Raw genomic sequence first — 26,869 nt, forward strand, 5'->3', positions numbered from 1 at the left:
CTTTCCAGGTTCCAGTCTATTGGCCTGTTGTGATTATCCATTTTTATTAAGTTTTAGGGATCATTCACACTTGGGCAGAGGTTCTGTGTAAGGGTTCTTTGCTGTGTGCCCTGTTCACACATGAACAGAGCCTTCAGAAGAGCTACAGTGCAGAGATATGTAACATGTCTGCATTTTTTCCATCCCGTACCACAGACCACCTGCGGTTCCTTTTCTTACCTGCGTGACATTTCAATAACATTAATAAAAAGTAAACCGTGCTCTGTGCTTTAAAAGGGCAGGACACCACTGAGAAGGCAGATACCTCCTGTAGCAATTTACTGTGCAAGAAGTGTGAACCCGACCCATTGTCATTTGTATCCAGGTTCACCTCTCTTCCAACTTTAGTAAGGCCTCTTTCACATCATATGTGCATTAAAGCTGATGGAAATAATTCCGCAGATTGCATAGAATATTTTTTTTTATACCATGTACATAGACCTTCACTTTTCTAATGTAGGCGGCTGCAATGGTGAAAAGAAGGCAATTGTTTCCCATGTTCACACCACAATGCTGGTATCGTGTCTTTTTTTGTGCAGACCAAGGCCTACATATTGCATTTTTTTGCAAAAAAAAAAAGGGGGCAGAATACTATTGTGTTGTGGTGTGATCATGGCACATAGAAAACAATTGCATTCTTTTTTCTCTTGCAGGTGTCTTGTATCCTGAGTAGAGATGAGCTTGAGTGTCCTTCGATCTTCTCTGTAGCCGAACTCCCAACTTGCACTGTTCTTTTACTCCAATGAGCGGCACACCGGGTCATTCCCTTCCTGTAGCTTGTCTCTTTGTTTATTTAAGTTGTGGGGCCGCAGCTCGTTGGAGTAAAAAAACGTGCGCCAGGTTGGAGTTCAGCTAGAGAAGAGTTTGGAGAACACCTGAGCTCATCTCTAATCCTGAGGTTTCCTATATACCACCTGTTATAAAAAGAAGTATCATTAGTGGCATTTGTTTCCTTTCACATCCCCGACTTTGAAAAAGCCGCAAATTGCAGAATTGGCTGGTTACAGACGTGCAAAGGGATTGCAAGGCCTTTTTTCATCACTTGAAATTAAGAGTAGTAAACCTACAAGTTTGTTTTGAGGAGGAAATGTAATGGACCAGAGCTCAGAGGTACACAGGGAGGATATAAACACTCCTTGCAGCTGGCGTTCCTTGGGGAATTGATTTCAGCATTAGTAAGCTATACTGCTAACTGCTCTGCCTTTGTCTGCCCACTGTCCAAGTGACTCCTATACTATATATCTATGTTGCTGATACCTCAGGTACCTCCACCTCCCCTGCTGCAATTGACAGTGTATTACCTGCACTGCACATGTTGACCAGGAATACTATAAACCAAGGGTTTCCAAACTTTCTAAACAAGGGGCCTGTTAACTGTCCTGCAGACTTGGGGGGGGGGGGGGGGAATAAACGATGCACCATCTTTGGTGTCAGTGGGAGGAATTGTGCCCCTTCTTTGGTATCATTGGGAGGAAGTCTGCCCCTTCATTGGTGTCAGCGGGGGGGAATTATGCCCTATTGTTTGTATTAGTGGATGAAAATCATGCCCGTAAGGGCCAGATAAGAGCTTGTAAAGGGCTGCATCTGTGAGACCATTGCCATAAACTTTGACTCCTTCCATCACTGTGGGTTTTGCATGTGCTGTCCATCATCCCCATCTCAAGATGGCCTACAAGAGCAGGTCTTGAAAATGGTTACAGACCTTGTAGAAGGCCCCCACTCCTGTTTAGTGATTGGTGTTTTATTTTGACAGATGTCCTCTCGCATGCTTTTTTTTTTTTCTTAACCAGTTGTCCTCTTTGTCCAAATTGTGCACCCTAGTATCCTCTAAGGAATAGCCCTTTTACCAGTGGTGCAGAGTTTACCCTCCTATGTTGATCCATCACTTTGTTGAGTGGGTGTTTGGTGTCCCCAATGTACAGGTCTTTCTATTCCTCACACTGGGCTTCATTTACCAAGTTACAGCACCTTGCTTGTTTTGACTCTTTATATGTACAAGTTTTTTCTTGATGTACTGTTGGACTTGAAAGCACAAGGATGGAATGTTTATGAAAAATCCTTCTGGGTTTTTTTGACACTGCAGTAGCAATATATTGGATGACTATATTCGATGGTCCCCTGTTTTTTGCTATACCTTGTGAATGTTTTTTTATTACTTTTGTCTCTGCTACACTCACACTTGTAACAGAGTTATTGGTCTTAATGGATTGGCATTAATACAACCATTATGCACGCTTATGAGACAAGTTATCAAAATACGGTCACGGTTTCTCCAGGAGAAAGGAATTTGGCACTACACAGGGTGTTTGAGAGCTTAAATTTTAGATTTAAGATGCAGTAACATGTAATACACATTTCTCAGCTAATTCTGTATTATTCTATTATGTTAAAGCAGACCCTGCAGTAAAATGCAAGCTCTGCTTATGCTGTCTGAACCCCCTCCCACTGTAAAAATAACTAGTAGATAGCAGGTCCAAAATATACATGTGCATGTAAACAGATTAATACTTGCCTCACCCCCATCTTTAATCCATAGAGTCTAGGTGAGACTAGATTCTGGTGATTACAGAGCAGCAGAAATCTTGAAAGATGACTTTCTTGCAATGGACTGGAGGATTGCTTTGCTTTTCTCTGGAATTTTCCCAAAAGGACAGCAGCATCACGCCCTCAATGTAGAAGAGGTGGATAAGGCAAATATAAGGCCCCTTTCACATGTGCACCAGGGGATCTGTCTGCTGATCAGAGCAGAGCGGGTGGATGACAGGTCCATGTCGGCTCAGTTTATGCAGACCAGACAGACAGAACCTGCTATGCTCCATGGGTGGCCCTCCGATCCGCCTACGTGGAGGAGAACAGATCCCTTTCCATTTGTTTTTGGTGGACTGGATCAGATTCAAGGTAGACAGAGTTGGCACACCTTGGACGGCCTCAGATGGAAGGAAAAGCCTCAACAATAGTGAAGTGAACCATCGTCCACAATCTAGTTGTCAGTATTCTGGCCCAAATCATGACATCACAGTGATGCAGTATTGCCCCTTCGTCAGCTACAATGACAAAGGGGAGGTCCTCCCTAAAACGCTGTTTACGTTTTTTTTTTTATGTATTTGAAATGTCACAAAATTACACCTTTATACACCGCAGCATGTTGCAATACAGTGTAGGGTATCTCAACATGCTACATTGTGTAAAAATGCATCTTGACCTACTTTACTTCAAAGCACACCCACACAGTACATTTGAGTAAACTGAACTAATAGGACAGATTGCAAATTAACTTGTTTGTTTTGGGACTGCGCTGGGAAAAACTGCATGATGCATATAGTGTGAATGGTCCCTTTAAGTTGGTACAGTGTGTTTTATATTATGCATACTTGAGAAATGGCTGCAGGTCCAGGTTTTTATTTGTTTCTTCAGCCACTCATTTTCTTTGTTAGAGAGGCGTTTTGACTAATGATGGATTTTAAGACTCAACTCTGTCAGTTACAAAATTATAATGTGTGTAACCTTACCCAACTGAGGCAGAGTATGTTGCTCAATTTGGCAAGGAGATGATAGAATACTGAGTAAAATGTACCATACTTCACCGGCTCGAAATGTCTGTCCCAGTAGTGATGACTGCTCCCATGAAGCCCCTCCCATTCAGTGACGGCCCATCCCTAATCCAAGTGCCTGGCCCCTAATCTACATGCAGGGCGCCGGACGCATTGATTTCAAAGGTTTTTTTTTTTTTAAGCACCTGATTAGAGCCTGAGGTTTTAATTGGCTTCAAAAATGGGTGGGCCCAGGACTGCCTGTAACCAGCAGTCAGGGAACCAGGGGAACAGAGCTCCCTAAAGTAGGCCTCTGATCACAGCCTCCTTCCCTTCCACCTCCCGCAGGGAGGAGGGTGTCGCCGGTGCGAGTGAGGGGGGCAGGTTTGTTTGACGCCACCCCCCCAAAATATTGAGCACCAGCTGCCACTGCTCCTATTGCTAATCTCTTGTCAACTTCATCATGTACAATGCAAGGCCAATGGCCGCCGTTGCATTGTACATGGTGAAATCAGAATGTTTACCCACACTCCAGAGTGGGAGCAAAGAGAGCTGGAGTGCTGATTTTTACGGGATCATACAGGAAGGTATTTTTAACTCATCCCATAGACCAATGGAGAATATGTTTCACATTGCCAGGGTAGGCACCAAAGTTTTTAATTTATTGTGTGCTCGGAGTTCTGCTTTAAAGGGGAAAACAGAGCACAAATCCTTTAATTTAAATATGTTGCTGAATAGCCAATATTGGCTTTTTGCACATCAAATACCTTTGCTGTCCCAGATATTACTGAATGTAGCAGTGAAATAATCACTGTGCTGTACATAACCTGTAGAAAGCAGAGCTGTGGGAGGACCCTGCAGGCTCTATTCACTACAGGGAGGATACAAAACCAATCACCCTGCACAAGGATAGAGAGCATTAGTGACCAGTCTTTATTACAGGAAGTTCCTGAAAAGAGACAACTTTTCACACTTTATTGCTGCACAGATCTGGAAGAAGTACACACAGCAGACCAAGATTCAAGTAAGAATACACATGCCTCTTGTATTTAGACAATATTCACTTATCCCGGAGTTCACTTTTAAGAACAAAAGGACTGTTAGTGTGTGAGAGGTGCCGAGTAAATCTTTGGTTTCTCCAAGCAATAACCTTTGCATGTCTTCATAGAAACACATGTATCTTGAAACTATATTCATTCAGTGTTACATCATCAGGCACTTTTTTGGACATGAATTTGACATCGGAAATCGTACAATAACCAAATTATAACATTTTGGGCGATTTCCACACATTTGTGCTAGAAACATTTTTCTAATTTTGATTTTGCAGATAGTATAAAACTTTTATTTATAAAGCCACATGCTGTGTGTCAGTTTTCCAAGTCATTTGGATGAGCTGAAAACATTCTAATGGTGTTCTGCCATTGGCTGCCTTTTGTGCTTCTTGCATGTTATCTTGTCCAGCTCTCCTCTTTGTGTGAATCTTTGTATTGTACTGGAACCTGTTGCTTTTCGTTTTTTTAATTTTTTTTTCTTTCTATCTTTACTTTTAGGGATTCCCTGGTGATTTTGGAGAAAGGGGTCCTCCAGGACTTGATGGAAACCCTGTAAGTCATTCATAATATAACACAATAACTATTGTTATGAACTGAAGTGTTTATTTTTTTTTATAGACGGTTGTTAAATAGAATACAGAAATGTTCTTGGTCACGCTTTACATGGGGAAAAAGCATATAAATATTACTGATCCGCAGACTGGTGTAAACTTATAAGCACACTTTTCTAATTTGAGATCAATGTGAATGCGTTTCAGATATTTTCTTTTAAATCTCCTTACATTAGAGGGTCAGTCCACCAAAAACTGATAAATTTGGGTGTGGGCTTGTGCTTTTCAATTCTGGGACCAATGTAAATGTATGTCAGATAATTTCCTTTAACCCTCATTACATATGCCCTTCTGCTTGGTGACTACAATGTGTTGCTTGCTGTTCTCACATTCTGTAATTGCCTGCCTGTCTTTTCTGTTACAATAGTTTTTATTGAAATTTTTTTTATAAACATCACAAGAGCAGCAAACAATCCTTACCATGTTCAAATCATTAAAAAATACAGGTACATAAAGACCAAAAGGGAGGGGAAGCGAGGGGGGAGAAGGAAATGTAATTGAGGCTTCGTGAATAAGGCAGGTCAACCTTGGTGACCGATAAAGGCACAAGAGCAAACATGAGGACCAAACATTACGTAGGTGGTTGCATAAAGGAGACTGCCTGTCTTTTCTGATCCTTTGCCTTCAGTACTCTGAATCACTAACCTGGAACAAGCATGCAAATTAGATTTTTTTTTTTTCATGATCCAATTTACTCCAGTAAGGGAAAAAAATTCCTTCCTGAGTCCCCAAGAGTCATTCGGATATTCCCCGGATCAACTATTTGTTCCGGTTCATTGAATAAAAAGTATTGTGGCCAGTGATTCAGTATGCCAGCCACGCAAAAAGCATTACTCCTACTAGTGTAAGTGTAATGCCCCGTACACACGGTCGGACTTTGTTCGGACATTCCGACAACAAAATCCTAGGATTTTTTCTGACGGATGTTGGCTCAAACTTATCTTGCATACACACGGTCACACAAAGTTGTCGGAAAATCCGATCGTTCTGAACGCGGTGACGTAAAACACGTACGTCGGGACTATAAACGGGGCAGTGGCCAATAGCTTTCATCTCTTTATTTATTCTGAGCATGCCTGGCACTTTGTCCGTCGGATTTGTGTACACACGAACGGAATTTCCAACAACGGATTTTGTTGTCGGAAAATTTTTATCTCCTGCTCTCCAACTTTGTGTGTCGGAAAATCCGATGGAAAATGTCCGATGGAGCCCACACACGGTCGGAATTTCCGACAACACGCTCCGATCGGACATTTTCCATCGGAAAATCCGACCGTGTGTACGGGGCATAAGATGCATTTCACGGGAGTTGCCAGGTGAAGATAGTCTGTAGTAAACTATGTGTTTATTGGTCCTGGGGTGTGGGTCCTTCTTTTTGCTTGCAGCATGGTGTAAAATTATATTGGTACTGCAGTAATGATTTCAGATTACAACTCCAAAGGGTGCCTAATGAAGAAAAAATGTCACTTTTAATACATGGCTTTTACCTAGTTTTCATTTACAAGTTGCAATAAAGAGCAAGGGTTGCTCAATCTATGTATATAATGGTACCAACATCTCAGGTAGAAGAAATACATATAAAAGAAAGATTAATGGACTTTCTAGGTACCAAAGAAAAGTGATAACGTACATACGATGTAATAAAAATGAATGCTTTTTATTTGAACAGTCATAAAACTGTACAAAGTAGAACCTGGTACAAGACCCACGTATAGTAAAACATCTTTAAAAAATGACACCACCGTGCTCATGTTCCGCATGCTGGCTGTCTAATATTCTAAGTGATGAGAAGCCCTACTTCTAGGGTAGAGTGTCTACAGTATAATCACAACTTTATTGGCGAAAGATGAGCAGCTGACTCAGTACGCTTCATTGAATATTTCCAAATTCCTCAGGAGGTAAACCTGACCCCAAGCGGAAACACTTTACCTTTCAGATATCAATTACAGCAGCATTATATAACTACCTGCTCCCCATTCAGATTTGCAATTACAGTGTCTGATAGAGGGAAGTATTTCAGCATCAACTTCTTTTGCAACTTTGAGATGTCATGTAACTGATTGCTGAGAGTCCCAGAGAAAGATGATACTGAAAGATCTGTAGATGTTTCACAGTGTCCATTAGGAACTCCCTTCTTTCTCCATGTCCAACAATCAGTGAGGCACCACTGGAACCCTTTGTATGACACGCTTTCTTTAGCCCAAAGAAATCTGTCTCTACCATCAAAGGGTACGTTGGCTATGTTTGCCTCTACACCAAAGATTCATAGTCTTCCCCTGCCTCCACATCTGGCCCTATAATGACAAGAACTTTTTTTCTGGATTGGATGCTGTCATTTACTATGTGTCAAATTCTTTGGCTGGAGGTGTTTCTGTACCTTTGGGGCTAGAATAAACCAAAAAAAAGGAGGTACTTCTGGACCGCACTAGAAGCTTATTGTCTGTTTGAGCAACACAAAGGTGTGCAATAATGTCCTCAAATGGTAAAGTAAGGCATTTTTCCTCTTTTATTTAGGGTGAACTGGGTCCCCCAGGTCCTCCCGGAGTCCCTGGATTCATTGTAAGTACAATAACTGCATAACCAAGCCTATCCTTTCTATTCGTCAACAAACTCTGTCTCCAGCATTCAGTTTACAAAAACACTAATTTATTTACTGATCTCTCTGTGAATGCATTTAATTTCTTCCACCCCATGGAGACCAATCCTTGCTTATATTAGAGTAGGTGTTTATAGCTCTGTTTCCATCGTAAAACATCAACTATTTTAATTAGGGAAGTTTGCTATCCACCTTAAGCAGGCAAAGCTGTGGGTTTGAATTTGTCTATTGCCTCACGCTTCCATCTGGAATTAGGCAGCGACCTAATTCTTCCCTGTCTTTCACTTTTTATTTCTACGGATATGGCTGAGTAGATTAGTGTTGGCTCAGTTCCACACCAGAAGTGGCTGCAAAAGTCTTTTTCACATGGACTGTAATAGGTTAAATGTTGTTTATAGTCCTGGTGGTTGTATGAGACTTGTAAATGTAGAAATTTTGGTGAAATCTAATACCTGTGCATATCATAGTGACAGATGAAAACAACGTGCGCCAAGTTTTCCAGCCTGCTGTTGAAGTGGAGAATATGCACAATAATTATTCCAGCTGCACTTTTATTTGATGAAGACATTTGGCCTCGTGCATGAAGGGGCCTGGACAAAAAATTGTCAGTTCCTCATAGCAGCCAATCAGCTGTCCTTAAGTTTTCCAGGTCACAAAAAAAGAATGATTGGTTGCTATGGGGAACATAGATCATTTATCATACAGTCAATAGGTCCATTGACTGATGCACTTCTTGTATTAACCATCTCTGCCCTATAGACGTATGTGGATACTCCTACATATTGTTTAGTTCAAGTGTTTCTAGTTAAGAGTATTGTTAGTGCTACAATTTACAAAAACATGTTTATGTAAAAAAAAAAAAAAAAAAAATCTTTATTGAGATTAATACACGGACAGCATAGTACAGCTGTTAGACACAAGCCAATCGTGCATAACACAATGCCAATAAATATTACATAAAAATCAAATTAAAGTGGTGTCAAGGGGAAGATATCCCTAGACAAAAAAAAAAGGTTTGCAAGAAACATAACAGTTACTGCTTACTGAAACGACCTGTGTGGAAAAACCATATACATAAAGTATATCAATTGTACATACACTAATGTCCCCCGGGGCTGCCAGTGAGAAAAGCGCCACAGGGGAATAGCCCATGTATAGCAGGTCTATCAGCAATTACCAATGGGCCACAGAGTGGCGCATTCAATAATTCACAGCATTTGAATAAGATGAATTCTGAAAATACTCTGGGGAATCACTTTCTGGCGGGTTGCGCTAACCATCTATCCCAGATTTTGTTATATTTAGCGGGACACCCTCAGTGTGAGTCCATTACCTTTTTATAAGAGAGGGTGATAGGGGTGATCAAGGACTCATGATTCGAAAAATAGGTGGGGTTACCTGCATCCAGTTCTGTGTAATCACTTAGCGTACACTGAAAAGAGTTTTGTGAGGAAAAATGATTAGGAACTTATCGGTATTTGGTTTAGGGAGGAGACCAAGCAGACATTGTATTGGGTCAAGGGCTAAAGGAGAGCCCATTAGGTCATGGAGAAAACAAACTACTTGGGTCCAAAAGGTCTGTACAACTGGGCACGCCCATAGAAGGTGGTGAAAAGTACCCGTACTTGCTGAACAGTCCTCAATGACTCCCAAGTCAGAAACCCATTTAGTTTTGGCTCAATATGCCAGTTTGGTGGCAGGTGTCGAGAGTAGGATAGTGCACAGGGAGGAGATTAGTTTAGCAGGGTCTGAACCTAGAATCACCTTCAGCAGTGGCAAAGAAGTATAAGATGGGAACAAATCCGGGAACTGGGTTCTCAGGGCATGGCGAAATTGTATATAATGAGAGAGCATGTGATTGGGAAGAGAAAATTCAGCCTAACTTACATAAATATTTTAGACAATTCTATGCTTCAAATCTCGAGGGAAAGGCCTTTTCCAGCATGACTGTTCCCCTGTGTATAATGCCAGCTCCATGAAAACAGACTGGAAAAGTTTGGTGTGGAGTGGCCTGCACAGAGCCCTCATCTCTAAGATTGACTGTGAGCCGGGTCTTCTTATCCAGCGTCATTACCAGACCTTCACTGTAGTTAGGAAGTTTATGGGACAGGGCAACTCCATATTCATGTTTTTGGATTGGGATGTTCTATCCATTTTTTCCCCTTCACACCTAATTGGGAATTGTGAAATAGTGAAAACAGCTTCCTCTTATTCATTAAGCTAAGTAAAACACCTTTTGAAAATAGTAATTCACTCTGCTAAGCGAACAGTCTCTATTCTTTTAGTAAATCAACTCCACCATTTGCTCGGTTCATTAAAAGCATACAGTCGGTCCATCGAGTTCAGCATTTTTGTATTTAAATAAGATCCGCCATTAAGTCACACTTGACTTACAAATTCGATTATTTTAGATAAAAATTGCCTATTTCTTGTCACAAAAAAAAAAAACACGCATTGCTTCCGAGCTCCACCAACTAAAGCCTAGACGAGGAAGAAATGGTCTCTGGGTATCAAGAACATTGTGGGTTGGTTACATCATTAGAGGTTACAGAATATGCCTTTTCTTCAGACAGATCCTGTCTGCTAGATTTGCAGGAGACAGGAGGATCAGCAAAACGCAAGATTACATAGAAACAAGATTTTTATACCATTGACATTACTAAAAAAAGATTTATATGAAAGGCCAAGTTCACCTTTTTTTTTTTTCTTATTAAAATCCAGCTTCCCTATGTACCAATTAGGGCTGGGGAAAAAATCGATTTAAATCTTGAATCGAGTTGAGAGGTCAAATCGATTCAAAATTTAAGCAAATCCATTTTTTTAGATTTTTTTTTTTTCACTGCGCCGGTCCTGAGGAGCTGCGGGCAGGAGTTTTTAGGCGAGGCCGCGGCTTCAGCCTAGTCTGCGGCTTCGACCTAGTCCACGAGACCGGACGCCGCAGACTAGGCCGAAGCCACGTCCTCGCCTAAAAACTCCTGCCTGCAGCTCTCCATGACCGGCGCTGACACCGCGCCGGTCCTGAGGAGCTGAGGGCAGGTGTTTTTAGGTGAGGCCGCGGCTTCGGCCTAGTCTGCGAGGCCGGACACTGCAGACTAGGCCGAAGCCGCAGGCTCGCCTAAAAACTCTTGCTTGCAGCTCCTCAGGACTGGCGCGGTGTCCCAAAAAAAAAAACCTCGATTCAAATCGTGAATCGAGTTTTTTTTTTTTTTAAATCGCAGTTTTTTTGTTTTTTTTTAGAAAATCTCCGAGCCCTAGTACCAATATACCATTAATGTACCTCGGTTGCAAAAAAAATACAAGCTTTCTTTGATTTTGAGAACAAGGCCTTACCTTAGGCCTTGCTGTATTTCTTAGAAAGCTTCATCACTGCTGGGATGTAGATTTGGGATGGAGAAACCAGTAAGAAACAGGAAGGAGTTTACCAGATTGCCTCATTAGCGCACACTCTTCAGGCCAGGTTCACACTGGTGCAACACAGCAGTTTTACGACTGTGGATCCGACTTTGCCCTGCGACTTCATGTCCGACTCCCTCTGACTTGAATGAACGGGATCCGACTTTGATCCCCACAATACCAGTCTGGTATGAATCTTGAGAAGGAACCCCTTGCCAAAATAAAAACAAAACAGCGTTCCCCCCAAGACCATACCAGACCCTTCGGTTTGGTATGGATTTTAAGGGGAACCCCCATGCCAAAAATGGCGAGGGGTCCCCCCAAAATCCATATCAGACCCTTTTCCGAGCATGCAGCCTGGCAGGGACCAGACCATACCAGGCCACATGCCCTCAACATGGGGGGGTGAGTGCTTTGGGGCACCTTGTCCCCATGCTGACAGGGACAAAGGCCACTTCCCGACAACCAGGTTGTCGGGGTCTGCGGGCGGGGGGGCTTATCGAAATCTGAAAGCCCCCTTTAACAAGGGGACCCCCCAGATCCTGGCCCCCCACCCTATGTGAATGAGTATGGGGCACATTGTACCCCTACCCATTCACCCAAAAAAAGTGTCAAATAAAACCAGCACTCATGTTTTTGACAAAGTACTTTATTTAAAGCAGCTCCAGCGTCTCTTCTCCCTCCGATGATGTCTTCATCCTTCAGTTCTTCTCGCTGTGCTGATGTCTTCTTCCTCTGATTCTTCTCACTGTGCTGATGTCTTCTTCCTCTGCCAGTGCTTCTTCCTCCGATGTCTTCTTCCTCTGCTGTCTTCTTCCTCTGCTGTCTTCTTCCTCCGCTGTCTTCTTCCTCCGCTGTCTTCTTCCTCCGCTGTCTTCTTCCTCTGATCTTCTCCCGACACTAGCTCCCGCTGTAAATGTTAGCTGTGGCATGTGCCATTACTTATATAGCAACGGAGCGTGGCCATCCAGTGATTTCATCTGGAGACCCCCCCCCCTTGTGAGGTCAACACCCCATCATGCCGTGGGCGATGACATCACAAGGAGGCGGGCTCTGTGGATGATGTCACCGGATGGCCACACCCCATGGCTATATAAGTAATGACACACGCTGCAGCTAACATTTACAGCAGGAGCTAGCATCGGGACAAGATCGGAGGAAGAACCAGCAGAGGAAGAAGACAGCGGAGAGAAAAACTGGCAGAGGAAGCGCAGTGAGAATAACCAGAGGAAGAAGACATCAGCGCAGCAAGAAGAACCTGAGTGCTGGTTTTATTTCTTTGCCACTTTTTTGGGGTGAATGGGTTGGGGTACAATATACCCCATACTCATTCACATAGGGTAGGGGCCCCTTTGTCAAAGGAGGCTTCCAGATTTCGATAAGCCCCCCACCCGCAGACCCTGACAACCACCACCCAGGGTTGTCGGGAAGAGGCCCTTGTCCACATAAGGGTAAGTATAAAGGTCTGGTATAAATTTTGGGGGGCCTACGTGTTTTTTTTTTCATCTTTTTAAAATTTTGGTGTGGGGTTCCCCTTCATGATCCTTAGCACAAGTGACATGTCAACATGCCAAAGTCGGATCAGTTAAGATGATGATCCGACTTTGATCCGACTTCAATGATATTCAATGGGCTGAATAGGGCCCAAAGTCAGACCAAAATAGTGCTCAAACCTTTTTCAAAGTCGGACCGACTTGTGCCGGACCAGTTAAGACGGCTCTCATAGGGAACTATTAATTATTACATGTCATGTGACATATGCTCCCAAAGTCGGAGCGTATGTCGTACTAGTGTGAACCTGGCCTAATGCATGCAGCCCAAGGGATACCCCTGATGTACTGCAAGGGCCTGCTTGATTGGATGCAGATTGTTTGGATAGATGGTGTGTCCTCCTATTATATAGTTTTGGTAAATCTAAAGGAGATTGCACAATCAGATTGTATAGTGTATGGCTACATTTATACACCTAAAATGACCAAATTGAGCTTTCAGTGTCATTAATTGTTAACGACACACCAAACACAGACGCAAACACACATTTTGGCCCATGTAAAAACAGGTGCTAAACACAGCAAAGCGTGAAGTAAAATACTTGCAACTTGCACCACGTCAAAATGTCCCATGAGCTACTTTGCCATGTGTAGCGCAGCCCATTGAAATCAATGGGCTCCCCTACTTGTGTCACTGAAAAAAGAGCCAAAAAATGTGCTCCCACTACTCTAAGTGTAAATGGGGTCTGAAAGTTAAATTGGTGCATTTTACACAAGAACAATGGGGCTCCGTTCACATCTGTGTATTTCCAAATGCATGGCAAAACCGCACTAAGCCATGTGTTCCAGAAACACTGCAAATGTATCATGTTTGTGTTATTACATGTTAGAGGCCCCCCAAGTGCAGCAAACACACACAAAACTGCAGTAAACCACTATGCTCCACTCAAAAAAAAAAGTTCTGGGGCGATTGTCGTGCATAGTACAGCCCATTCACGTGAATGCGCTGCCCTATGCTTGACAAGTGAAAACGCTCCAAAACACCCAAAAAAAAAATCATGCTGCAATCTGATTGTACAATCTCTGTATAATTTTCTTTAGCTTTACCAGAACTAGGGAATAGGAGGACCCACCTGACCAATCCATTCAATCTGTATCAAATCAGGCAGGCCCTTGTACTTCATAGCTGATGGAAGATCTGAAGGAAATTGTACAATTAAATTGTACAGAAAGTTGATGGAAGTTGGTATTGTAATGAGGGAGGTGTGGTTCAGAGTGGTGAACACACCCTAGCATGCCCTCTTCTGTGATGCAACAAGGAAGTGAAGGCTTCTGGGAGATGACCTACTAAAGTGAATGCTGAGAGACGATCTACAGGAAGTGATGGAATCTGAAAACCATTTTAAAAATTCAAATAAACTGACAAGATTTTAAACCTCCTCCTGTGGATAAGGTGAGAGAAAAGCGCATTGGGATGGCTGTGCCAAAAATGGCATTGGAAAACGCTTCTATTTATTAAGAAAAGTGAAATTCTGCCCAAAAAGGTGAACTTATCCTTTGAGCTGTTTTTTTATGTACATTTAAACCACTGAAAACATTACAGTTTCTAGTTTGAGATCAAGTCAAGATTGTTTTTTTTTTTTTTTTTCTTTTTCAAAAATCTACACATTCCTATTAAAGCGGAGTTCCACACAAAAATGGAACTTCCGCTTTTCGGAACCCTCCCCCCTCCGGTGTCACATTTGGCACCTTTCAGGGGGGAGGGGGGTGCAGATACCTGTCTAAGACAGGTATTTGCACCCACTTCCGGCATAGACTCCCATGGGAGTCTATGCCTCTTCCCGTCCCCACCGCGCTGTCTGCTGGGAACACACAGCTCCCAGCAGAGAGCGGGGACCACTTGGGACGTGCAGCGCGACTCGCGCATGCGCAGTAGGGAACCGGGAAGTGAAGCCGCAACGCTTCACTTCCTGATTCCCTCACCTAGGATGGCGGCGGCAGCTGCCGAGAACCGAGCGGGTTCTCGGCGTCCCCTGCCGACATTGCTGGACCCCGGGACAGGTAAGTGGCCATGAACCCTCGCTTTAAATTATTATAACTGTGCAGTCTTATGAAAGATTTCCTTTTGCCCCCTTTGTTCAGCTTTACTTCCATTGCTTTGAGTTGCCTTGAAGTTTCCCAGCTACTGAAAGTGCACAACAGGACCAAAGAGCAGAACACTATAGTTAAAAATAATGTAGAAAACTAGAGTCATCCTCAGCTGCAACATAAACATGATACCAGTGCAGCTGAAAGATCAATTTGTATACACCTTTTTTAAAGACACTTTAAGCTGACCAATACTGGCCCACTGCCTATTCTTCCATTTATGCAGTTAAAGGACAGGATCTCTATTGCCCATGTATGCAGCATATTGTGTGAGAGCAATAATATGAGCAATATGTATGACAGAAGGTGGCAGGTGGGTGAGTGATGCAACTTTTTCCAGTAGCAGCGGCTACTTTTACCTCTCAGTGCACCAGATGACAGCTGCTCAGGGCTGTATCTGGTAGCTGTAAAGGAGACACTGCAGGAAGATTTTTTACCAAAAGCCTGCAAGTAATGGGATAACTAATGTGTTCGGTGTGGTTTCCCCCCCAAAAAAACGAAACTAAATTTCAGCTTTAAAGTGTTACTAAACCCACAACAGTAAAATCAGTCTGTATATGCAGTAAAGTATGCTTGTTATACTCACTGTGAAACCGAAGGGGTTAATCCTCTGCATTGTGTAAAAAGGCCGTTTGATCCCGTCTTCTCTGATCCACCCCTTCTTCCAGAGTTCCCAAACCATCTCCGGATAGTACAGAGGCTAGGGGACAAGCTGCGCGTGGTGTGTATTGCTAGAGAGTTTTTTCTATTTCTTGTGAGAGTTCATTTGATCAGCACAGGGTTAATCAGCACTGTGCAGGCAGAGGGTCAAGGGTCCTGCATCCTCATAGGACAATGATGGGAGAATGAAAACTCATCCTTACAAGCTTTAACCAGACACTGATAGAAGTCACAAGACTGCTCTAACTGCTGATAAGTAAAGGTATTTAGCAGTTTATATTTACTAAAATAATTGCATGTTCTGTGCATGATGGGAGACCAGATATAGTGAATGCGGATTCTGGATTTAGAAAAACTTTAAAGCTGCACCCCAAGGAAATTATTATTATTATATAGGATTTATATAGCGCAAACAGTGTACGCAGCGCTTTACAACGTGGGGGTAGACAGTACAAATACAATACACTTTAATACAGTAGGGCCCTGCTCCTTAGAGCTTACAATCTAAGAGATATAAACAACAATTATTACAGCACTGTATTCATTAGTACATTTTTAAATGTATTTATTTTTTTAGCATTGTTTTTTAGTTTCTAATTCAAGCTGTGTAGGTATGTGACTTGGTATCAGCAGTCCCTTATGCAGCATAGTTCATATTGGGGAAGAGAGTAGCCGCTCATGGAACATGCTGATAGGGGGAGAGTGAGCAGAGTGGTAGAGAAAGCAGAGTGACAGATAAAGGAGCTTATCAGAATTCTGCTTTTCCTTTCACTGTCCAATTTTAGGGTGGGGGTGGGAGATGACCTGTAATGTCTCTTGCACACTGGGCATTTATCTCCCAATCATTAGATCCTGGCATTTTTAGTGCAGGCGGAAGAGACAGGTGCACAATCCAGTCCCACTGCCAGCAGCCTCTAAAACTCAGAGGCTGAGAGCTGGTGGGGCTGGACAGTGCACTGAGTGGTACTAACGTTTAGGGCAGCATGCACCCAGGATCGACTGCCCGGAACACAAGCACTTGCTTCTCATAGAGTTTTGCAGGCTGCTGACAGTGAGTCTGGACAGTGCGTCTGTGTCTTCGGTTGGCACCTAAACTCCAGGATCGAATGCATCGGGGCTAAATGCCCAGTGTACATGAGGCCTTAGTGTTCCTAAATTGTAGCAGAGAACAATTATTTATTCTACCTTGCCAGACAGGGCTGTCTGAAATTCAGCTTTAAATTCATAAGAACAAAAAAGCCCCCTTTGAGAGAGCTGCTCTGAAATCAGTCACATGTTCAGCTGCCAATTAATTTATTGCGTGATCTTTGTTAAAGCAAAGGATCAAAGTTTGGGCAGAACTGAGGATTTTGTTAGCTCATCCTTTATGTCATACTCAGAAATCATGTGACAAACGCTTCTGCATTTGGTTTCTTAACTGGCATTGGATGGAGGCCAAGATCACCCTTTATACATAGTTACATAGTTGCATAGTAGGTGAGGTTGAAAAAAGACACAAGACACGACTCCATCAAGTCCAACCTTTGTGTGTGCTTATGTGTCCGTATTTCCCTGTATATCCCTGTATGTTGTGGTCGTTCAGGTGCTTACCTAATCGTTTTTTGAAACTATCAATGCCCCCCACTGAGACCTGCATAGAAGGTTAGAATTTTAGTGCCATTTTTTTTTTCAAATATTATTTTTATTGACACCCAAAATGGGCAAAAACAAGCCATTACATCCACATTGTGTAGCTTAGACAATGAAAACGTCATTAGTGACTTATTTTAGGGCAGAGTAGGGGGTTATTTCCGTAGGTCAGATTTAGGTCACAGAAATTTGGACATCAATCAGGATGCAGTACTCTGAAATATTTACACATCCATAAAAAATGTTTCTTCTTTCATTTTTATTATGATAGTCTAGTACAGAGTGAAATACTTGTAAGGAAATAGCAGATCTCTTTATACCAGCTTGCATGTACACAGCTTGCCTATAAGGAGCTCTTGTGCAGCTGTCAATCGGGCAGCACATTCAGCTCTCCAATCTTAAGGCCACTAGTAGCATAAAATGCTCTGCTGTAGAAAAATAATGTCAGGAAATTCTGCCTTGGGTCTTGGTTGAAATTTATTACCTCTCTGAGCTTAACCACATGGAAAAATATTCTTTCCCTTAGAACCTCTTTCATCCATTTATAAACAGTCAGGAAAGGGGAATTTACGTTTTGGAAGTGTATTTTGTACTTCCGTAGCCCCTGGCTTGTAAATATGAAGTGGGATACTAATGCTGGCTTGCTTGTAAATTTGGAACAAAATTTTAAACTTAATTTTTGATTTGATTATTTTGTTTTTTCTTTTCTTTTTTGTTCTCTTTTAAAAGGGTTGTAAATGCAAACAAGAAGTCAGGGAGGTAAAAAGAGGACAGAATCTTACTATGGAATATAGCAAGGCCCGATATTTTTATGAGAGCTTGCTAGAAATGTAACAATCTGCATTTAGCTTACAATAACAGGAAATTATCAATATCATTAATGCTGTTTGTTTTGGATAAAGGGTTAGAATGTATAGAGCATCCATATTTTTTTTCTCGTTCAGCTCTAACCCTTCAATCTATCCAAACCCAGTTTCCATTTAAAAGCATGTCCAGTATAAAGGTCCCTCACACTTGAGAATAAATTTAAGCAGTTAATTGGAATTGACAGTTCACAGGTAATGTGTAAAGCTAACATGTTTTGGGACTGTCAGCTCCGATCCAGCCTTATTAAAGGCTGCAAAATTCCAAAGTTGCATCATACCACTATTTTTAGCCTGTTCACTACTTCAGCCCTGATTAAAGAGGAAGGCATCTCCCCTGAAACTTGTTGCCTTTACCTGTGAACTATCAGCTTCAATAAATTCCTTAAATTTACCCTCCAAATGTGGCGTACCTTTATACTGCACACTCCTCTATACCCAGTTACCCCCTGGCATGACTGATAAACATGGCTTTAGATGATGGATCTCCCAGGGTTTCATGACGGTTTACTCTTTGTTAACCAGAGAGTCTGCTCCTTTGCACAAGTTTGAGAATCTCATCAAGCTTCAACTAAGGAAATTTTTCCTCTACATACGAATACATAATTTTTTGGAGACCTTGCTGAAAAACCATGTTGATGATTCCTCTACAGCCCTCATGGCCTTTGAATCCTTTCATAGAACTAATCCAACAACTAATGACAATAATACTATCCCTTATATTCTCATCTGTTCTAGGCAACATCTTTGATCGCACTCACCTTTATTGTACTCCTTATTATCAACCCCCCGGACTTTATTGACACCCAAAAAACTCCTGAAATGTACAAGCATTGGAGAGTTCCTAAAATGTGCTCTGCTGATGGTACTTCACTCCAGCATGCCGTCTGTGGATATAGATTTATACAATGATCAGCTCTATACTGCAGGTCAATATTCTCAAGTGGGAAGGTCTTCTCCACAGATAACCAATGACTTTCGATTCACGATGCAGTGAGAATCTGAAATGATTTCACAGTGTAATTTCTGTTGTGACAGTTGTGATTCGAATGCAAATTAATGCGATTTCTGATGTTTAAGTGTTTTCTTTAAGACGTTATATGGCAGTAACAAGTAACCCACAGTGTATGTCAATAGACACATCAATAATGTGTATAAGGAATAACTAGAGTAAAAGCCCACTAAGCACAAAGAGTTGTGCACTGCATGTGACTAGAAAGCCTCCTTCACACAAGTGATTAGGTGCATACAGCGGACTCCAGCTGCAAAAATCTGTGTGTTCTTGTGGCTGGGATCCCTGGCACATGCAAACAGCTGCAGCCACTCAGCCTGTACAGAACAATGACAGGCTGAGAATAGCCATCACTGTTGGCATGTATCTGCACATCAAGTGGTTACCTGAAGTTATGATGGATGAGCTACCCTGGATGCAGACAAATGAGTCGGGGGTCAGATATCCATTCCTAACCACTGGTTGTGCAGTTGCATGCAAATGCAGTTAAAACCAAAAGGACTTTTAAAACTTTGCCTTTATAGTTGCAGGATATACTTTCAGCTTCCTTCCTGCTCTTCAGGAACAGAAGGTGTCGATCATCAATTCGCTGCTCCAGGGTGATCCTCAGGCTTGGACCTTTAAATCTCACATCTACAGACTCTGCCCTGCTATCTGTAGATACTTTTTTTCAAAGCTTTGGGCTTACTGTATGATGATCCAGACTGCACTGATACAGAGGAGCCCGCCTGCCTTCAGGTGTTATGCAAGATAGGTGCTCAGCAGAAAATTATTCTTTTGGGTTTTGACACCGGTCAACAGATTCTAGGTGGAATCACCTAACATTTTGCAGTTAATAGAAGTTGGGGCTCTTAGACACTGTAAAAGATGCATTAGTTCACTATCCTTCCCTGTCTACTTTAGAGGAGGCCATAGCTCCTGTCATTCATATTGAGTTTCACCTACAGGAGAAATGAGCAGAATGTGGGGCTTCTTTTTAGTGTTTCCTCCTGCTACCAACAGCCACGTAGGTGCGGAAGAACCCATGCAGATAGGGCCACACATTTGTCATCCCAAGACACCACCAATGCATCCTGGGTCCCGGTTTGTACTGTAGTGCCCAGGGTCATCACGAGTCCACCTGCCCCGACAAGCCATAAAAAGCCATGTTCTAGAGGGGAAGGGACTGCCCCTCTTGTCCGAGCTTCCAGACATTCCATAAAAGACAAACTCTTTGTTTCTGTCATAGTTTCTTTCCAAGCCTCACAGCATCATCTTCCTGCTCTTTTACTCTTGCACAGCCAGTGACGTTATTGGTTGATGCTGGCATAGTGTCCACGGGTCCTGTTTTTGCCTGTTGAAATACTATTCTGCCCGATTGTCTTTTAGACATTTTGTTGATCTTTGCAGGGGTGATCTGACGTCCACCCCCTGTCACTTTACCTCAAGGCACTGGGGGAAGTTTTCATTTTTTATTTTTTGTCATTACCTGCCCAGCCTACCCTCTCACCTTAGTCTACTTGTGGCGGCTATAGCAACAAAATGCACACATCAATTGTGAACAAGGGGATGTCCTCTCCTGGTCTGACACTTTATTTTTTGTCTCTGGCCATCTACTATTGTAGCAACCGTGAGTACTACTGTCCTACCTGCCTTATGATTGTTGTGATTATGATTGTTCTGTTGATCTTTTTCCAGGCTCTTTACCTAAAGGTTCAGTTTTCCCTCTGTCTGAGCCTGAAACTCAAGCAAATGCAAAACTACATTGAAGAAAATCTTCAATATGGTTTTATTTGTCCCTGAACTTCCCAGCTGGTACAGGGTTTTGCTTTGTACAAAAAAAATGGCAGTTTGCCTCTGCGTCGACTACAGGAGACTTAACAAGATTACCAAATCTAAGATACCCTCTACCCTTGCTCACAGAATTGTTTAGACACATGCAAGAAGCATGGACCTTCTAAAAACTAGATCTCAGAGGTGCGTTATACTCATATAACCCCTATAACCTTATATATATCTGGTCCAGAGATGAGTGGAAGATTGCTTGTAATACCTGGTAGGGGCTCTATAAATACTAGGTCAGTGTTTCTCAACTCCAGTCCTCAAGGTGCCCCAACAGGTCATGTTTTCAGGCTTACCATTATTTAGCAAAGGTGATTTGATCAGTTTCACTGCCTTAGTAATTACCACAGCTGTTTCATCTGAGGGAAATCCTGAAAACACGACCTGTTGGTGCGCCTTGAGGACTGGAGTTGAGAAACACTGTACTAGGTGATGCCTTTTGAAATTAAAATACCCCCCCCCCCCAGTCTTTCAAGAATTCATCAATGACATCTTCATTCTTTATTTGGGTTGGTTTGTAGTGATATACTTGAATTACATCCCTATCTATTCTTCCCATTACTCAGAACATGTCAAGCAAATTCACTTAGTTCTTTAAAACTGCTAAAACCTCCAAATGTCTCTTCCACCAGTCTCTGGTTACTTTCCTTGGATATTTTATTTCTCACAGTGAAATATTAGTGGAATATTTATGGATCCAGACAAGGTTCAGGTAGTCCTCCTGTGGACATAACCACAAGACTTGAAGGCAACCCAGCACTTCACTGGCTTCGCCAATGTTTACAGTTTGATTTTCCATGATTATCGCACTTATTACAGTCTTGACCCAAAAGTGGGTTGTACTAGTTATGTCTTCCCTTCTTAAGCTCTAAAACATTGAAGAAGGCTTTTGTTTATGTTAATGTGTTCACACATCCAGGCCCTATCCCTCTCGTTTATTGTTGAAGAGTATGCCTCAATAGTTTGGGAAAGCAATATTATCCCAACATCTACCTGCTTCTAATCTGCTTCATCTGTGCGTTAAGTTTTTCAGGAAATTTTTTTCTGTAGAAAAATATTATATCATCAACAGAGAACTATTGGCCAGTAAGTGGCTCTCAAAAAAATGGTTACATTGGCTTGGGGAGGCTAGGTATCCCTTTGTATTGACTATATATACCACAAAAACCTTGAATACATCAGAATGGCTAGGCGTTTAATTTCAGTGATCTCTGTTTTTTAGTTGTTTCAACTTACAGATGATGTAAATCAAAGAGTGTTAAGGCCGATGTTTTCTCCTGCATTTTTCTTCCTTAAGTAGAGGACTCTTCTAAACCACAAAGCATTCTGCTGCCCACTTGTGCGATCATTCTCTCTGTATTTGACTATTAACACTATTACTAAGGCTCAAAGATAAACTGTACCGACTGAAAATTCTTCTGGAAGCCTATATTTCCAAAACTGCAGGTCATTCCTGCATTTCAAAGACTTTCTCCGTTTTCTTCCCTTGACCTGTGGTAGCCCACCTTGAGGAAGTGACAGAAACCATGAATCAGACTGAGACAGAAGTACAGTTAAATCTCACTTTTTTTTTAATAATAAAAGAAGGTAAACAGAGTAAACGTAGTCGAAACATAGCCAGAGTTCAGGAACCAGAATGGATAGTCAGACAAGCCATAACGTCAGGGAGCCAGAGATGAGCGTAGTAGAACAGCAAGCAAGATCTGGAGCTAGAAGGAATGTCAGCCAAGCAAGTCTTTAATAGGAACAAAGGAGAGCATCTCTAGAGATGTGACCAGGGCAAAGGCAGAGATCATCTGGGCTGGATGGCTTAAGTAGGCAGGACTGACAAGCAGGATATCATCAACAGGTGAGACACTGTGGAGAGATAGGAGCTGGCAATTAGCCAACAGTTGCACGGTTAGCTCAGAGAAGGAAGGGCTGAGTCCAGCCCTGACAGGAAGAATGTGATTTCACACATTACCGTGATTGTAAAGGCAGAAGGTTTTTTTTTTATCTTAATGCATGAAGATAAGATAAAAAGCCTTCTGTGTGCAACAGCACCCTCAGCCCCTCTAATGCCTGAGCCCCATCACTGTCCAGCGATGTCCACGAGTGCCTCGACCGTCCAGGACTCTCTCTCCTGATTGGCTGAGACACAGCAGTGGCGCCATTGGCTCCTGCTGCTGTCAATCAAAGTCAGCCAGTCAGGAGAGAGGGACGGGGCCATACAGGACTCCATGTCTGAATGGACACTCAGAGCTGCGGCTCGGGTGCCCCCATCGCAAGCTGCTTGCTGTGGGTGCCCTCGACAGGAGGGAGGGGCCAGAAGACCCGAAGAGAGACCTGAGAAGAGGAGGATCTGAGCTGCCCTGTGCAAAACCACTGCACAGGGAAGGTAAGTATACCATGTTTATTATTTTTATAGAACAAAAACCTGAGACTTTACAATCACTTTAATTCTTGTGAAATTTATGCTATAGCCAAGACTTCTAAAACGAAACCTGCAGATCAACATTCCGAATTAACCTTTGACTCACTTATGGATGAGTTTTATTGTAGAGTTCCCCTGCTCTCGGGGGGACGGTTATTTGAGTCACTGTTGACTGGTTCAGTAAAATTGTATTACCCAAGTTGCCCTCAGCCAGTCTGTTAGCTACCTTGTTCCTACAATGTGTTTTCAAGTTGCACATAATCCCTCAGGACATCCTCTCTGATCATACTTTCCAATTTATTTCCATGTTTGGCAAGTCTTCTATGCAGTTATGGGGATTTTAGTATCTCTTTCTTCCACCTACCACATCAGACTATTGACCTGGGAGGAGCAACCAGTCCTTAGAACTCTACCTCCAATGCTTTACCTCTAATATTCCAGAAGATTGGATATCCTATTTCCCCTGGACAAAATTTGCTCATAATTGCCCACACTCCTTTTCTAGAATTTCTCCTTTCTTTTGTGTCTATGGGTATTATCCAAAATGATGGTCTATTTCCAACTTTTGTTTCTGGATCCACCTTCCTAGTGCAAACTTTCCCCCAGATTTGGAGCTCTGTTTAGGATAAACTCTTGTCTGCAGCTGCCTCACATAAAATCCCTGATGCTCACTGTTGCCCAGCCCCTTACTTCAAGGTGGGTGACTTAGCATGGTTGTTAACTAAAAGATATTTGTTTAAAGACCCTTTTCAAAAATTTGCTCCCAGGATCCTTGGGCCATATTATATCTCTTGAAAGGTCAATTCCTGTTTTTTTTATTCCTCTGAGATACCTAATATTTTTAATGTCTCATTACTAAAACCTATGCATCTTTTGACATCCATAACCTCTCAAGCTCCAGTACTCGTGAACAGTCAAGAAGAATAGGAGGTGCAAAAGATTCTGAATGGGTCAGGTGCTCTCTTGAATATTATATCCATTTGAAGGGTTACAGCCCCTTAGGAAAATCTTGGGTTCTAGCCTCTTTGGTTAATGCTCAATGGTTGATAAAGAGGTTCCATCAGTCACATCCTGAAAAAATTGCTTATCCCTTAGGACATGGGTGCTCAATCTGTGGCCCTCCAGCTGTTGCGGAACAACAAGTCCCATCATGCCTCTGCCTTGGGGAGTCATACTTGTATCTCTCAGTGTTGCAGTGCCTCATGGGACTTGTAGTTCTGCAACAGCTGGAGGGCCGCAGGTTGAGCACCCATGCCTTAGGAGGAGGATTTTGTCCGACAGCCAGTAAATTCACCTCTCTGTTGGGGGGGGGGGGGGGGCATCTGAATTGAATGATTGATTAAACACATGCCCTTACAGACCATTGCTCTAGTGAACATTGGTGTCTGGTTGCCTGTTGTGTCCTGATTACACAGTACCATGTGCTTTGTTGACTTATAAAATGGATAAAAACAGTAATTTAGGGTTCAGTGAGGCCACCTGCCTTGGTCTGTATTGCTCAGTGCAGTCCTGATGCCAAAACAACAATAATAGTCTTTGTTTTCATGGTGCCCTGAAAAAAAATGAAACCTTGTGTTGCATTTTATCGCAGAGTCTTGCCAAGTTGCAAAAAGAGTATTTGGGTTGCTGTTGTAAATAAAAGACACAACAATGCAGCTAAGAAATATGTGACATTTGCAGGCTCTCTATAGCTGTCTGTTTTGGGAGTTGGCCGGGTTGTACTTTTCCTTGGCCTTTTGAGAGTAGACTGGCATCACAGGAATTGACACAGTGCATATACATTCTCGCTTGGCCAATGCGAGAGCATAAGTGCATGCACCAATTATTCAGCACTGTTTTGAAGTCAGATGATTGACAGCTTTTGACCATAAGTTAAACAGACCTATAGACTATGTCATGACTTCTGATTAGTGTTGTTAATAATATTAACCTCAGCAGCATGGGACTGTTAATTTGATCACTTTGAGGCATGTGTCAAGGCTTATTAGAGTACACAGGAGAGTCATATTTCTGGCAGGATAAAAAACACACATGCTGAAGATAGAGTTGGTCAGGTTGCTGGTGCAGCCAAGGCAGAAGTTTTACATAATGACAAATGATAAACCACATGACCACCCAGTAGATAGGACAAAGGTTAGTACAATAAGGGAATACAGACTTTCCTTACATGCATCTAAAAGGAGCTTCCCATAAAAAAAGGTGAAAGTTCAAAGGGCATCAAGGGAGTTTTGCAGTAAAAGCAATAGAAATAGACAGGAGGAACATATATTATTTTAGAATGGATCAGCAAAAATTGTCTCACTATGGTTGTAGATGAACTAGTCATTAATCTAGCTTGCACACTGCTGCCACAGCAGAGGTGCCACCATCTGTACAGCCTTCCAAAAAATGATAGGATTCATAGCTATCCACAGGACGATATCTGTGGAACAATAACCCAGAGTTATGTTTCTTAATCCTATTCAGCTATGTTTCACTAAGTCAGTCTTTGTTTAAGACCCTCCAATTTAAAATTTGGTTAGTGTTTATTTTTCGCCAAGAGCTGCCAGTTTACCATTTAAGACTTTGAATAATTTAAAATACTTTCTTAGGTCAGTTTTATATACAATTTTTCTTTTGTTAAAACACTGTGCTCATAAATACACTTTACTGAACAACAGTACCCCTGAACAGACCTACACCCTGCATTACATGTACAACTGGTTGCAGACCTTTGGTTATTAGTATGCTGGAACTTACAGCTCTGGAAAGCAGGGGTACCACAGATAATAGCCACTGCCTCTGGAATAGGCAGAGTCTTGTAATTCCAAGAACCAGGGATTGTTAACCAGTACTTACCACAATATATGGGGTCTTCTAGATCCAAATTATTTAAAATAAACCTGTCACACAGCTAGGGAATTCACTCAAAGCTTAAAACCAATAAATTGCATAACGAAAAGTTAAAAATGGTGAAATCCACATGTCAGAATCAGGAGCTCCAAAAACATAGACAGCTATAGCCTACCGCTTCCTACCTCTAAGGGCTTCCTATTTAAGCTAGTGATAGAGAGCCTCACCAAAAGAGGCTTGGGGGTACAAGACCTATCGAAACCAATCTCATGTCCTACAGGAAAAGGGTATATACCTTCAGCTGACTAGACTTCTGATTTACTTTATTGTAATTTTTGTACAGTGACTTCTGAAATAAGAATGTGTTCTTGTGCCTTACATTGTAAACAGGTGTAAGGCCCAATTTTTTCCTTAAGCTGGCCATAGATGGATCACAATTTGGCTGGTTCAGCAGGGACTGACCAAATTTTGAGTCGGTCTAACGATTAACGTTTTTTGAACGGGAATGTTGGAAAATTTTCATTTGATCAGCAGCTGCAGTGCCCACTCTCAGAATACAATAACACCACAGGAAGGATACCTCCACACATTTCACTTGTGTGGATGAAGGGGTGTCCTTCTTTTTCTTCTCTTTTTTTTTTTTTTTTTTTTTAACCTGATCAAAAAAAAAAAAAGAAAAGACCCATCTACAGTTTGTGCTGCCTTACTTCTAAAGATCAAATATATAGATTTTTTTTTTCTATCCGATAAAGATCCAAGGATAGCTTACCACTGCTT

The 26,869-nt window shown here is 42.1% G+C and overlaps 1 protein-coding gene across 2 annotated transcripts in view; it reads left to right on the forward strand.

Moving 5' to 3' along the window:
* COL27A1 (collagen type XXVII alpha 1 chain) overlaps positions 1 to 26,869 on the forward strand; it is a 656,744-nt gene that overhangs the window by 199,257 nt on the left and 430,618 nt on the right. For both annotated transcript variants that reach the window (XM_073600403.1, XM_073600404.1), the window contains exons 13-14: positions 5,123 to 5,176; positions 7,750 to 7,794. In XM_073600403.1, coding sequence (XP_073456504.1) covers positions 5,123 to 5,176; positions 7,750 to 7,794 — 99 coding nt within the window. The remainder of the gene's footprint in view (positions 1 to 5,122; positions 5,177 to 7,749; positions 7,795 to 26,869) is intronic.

The sequence above is a fragment of the Aquarana catesbeiana genome, linkage group LG09 (assembly GCF_042186555.1).
Source record: "Aquarana catesbeiana isolate 2022-GZ linkage group LG09, ASM4218655v1, whole genome shotgun sequence".
In the NCBI taxonomy this organism is placed as follows: Eukaryota; Metazoa; Chordata; class Amphibia; order Anura; family Ranidae; genus Aquarana; species Aquarana catesbeiana.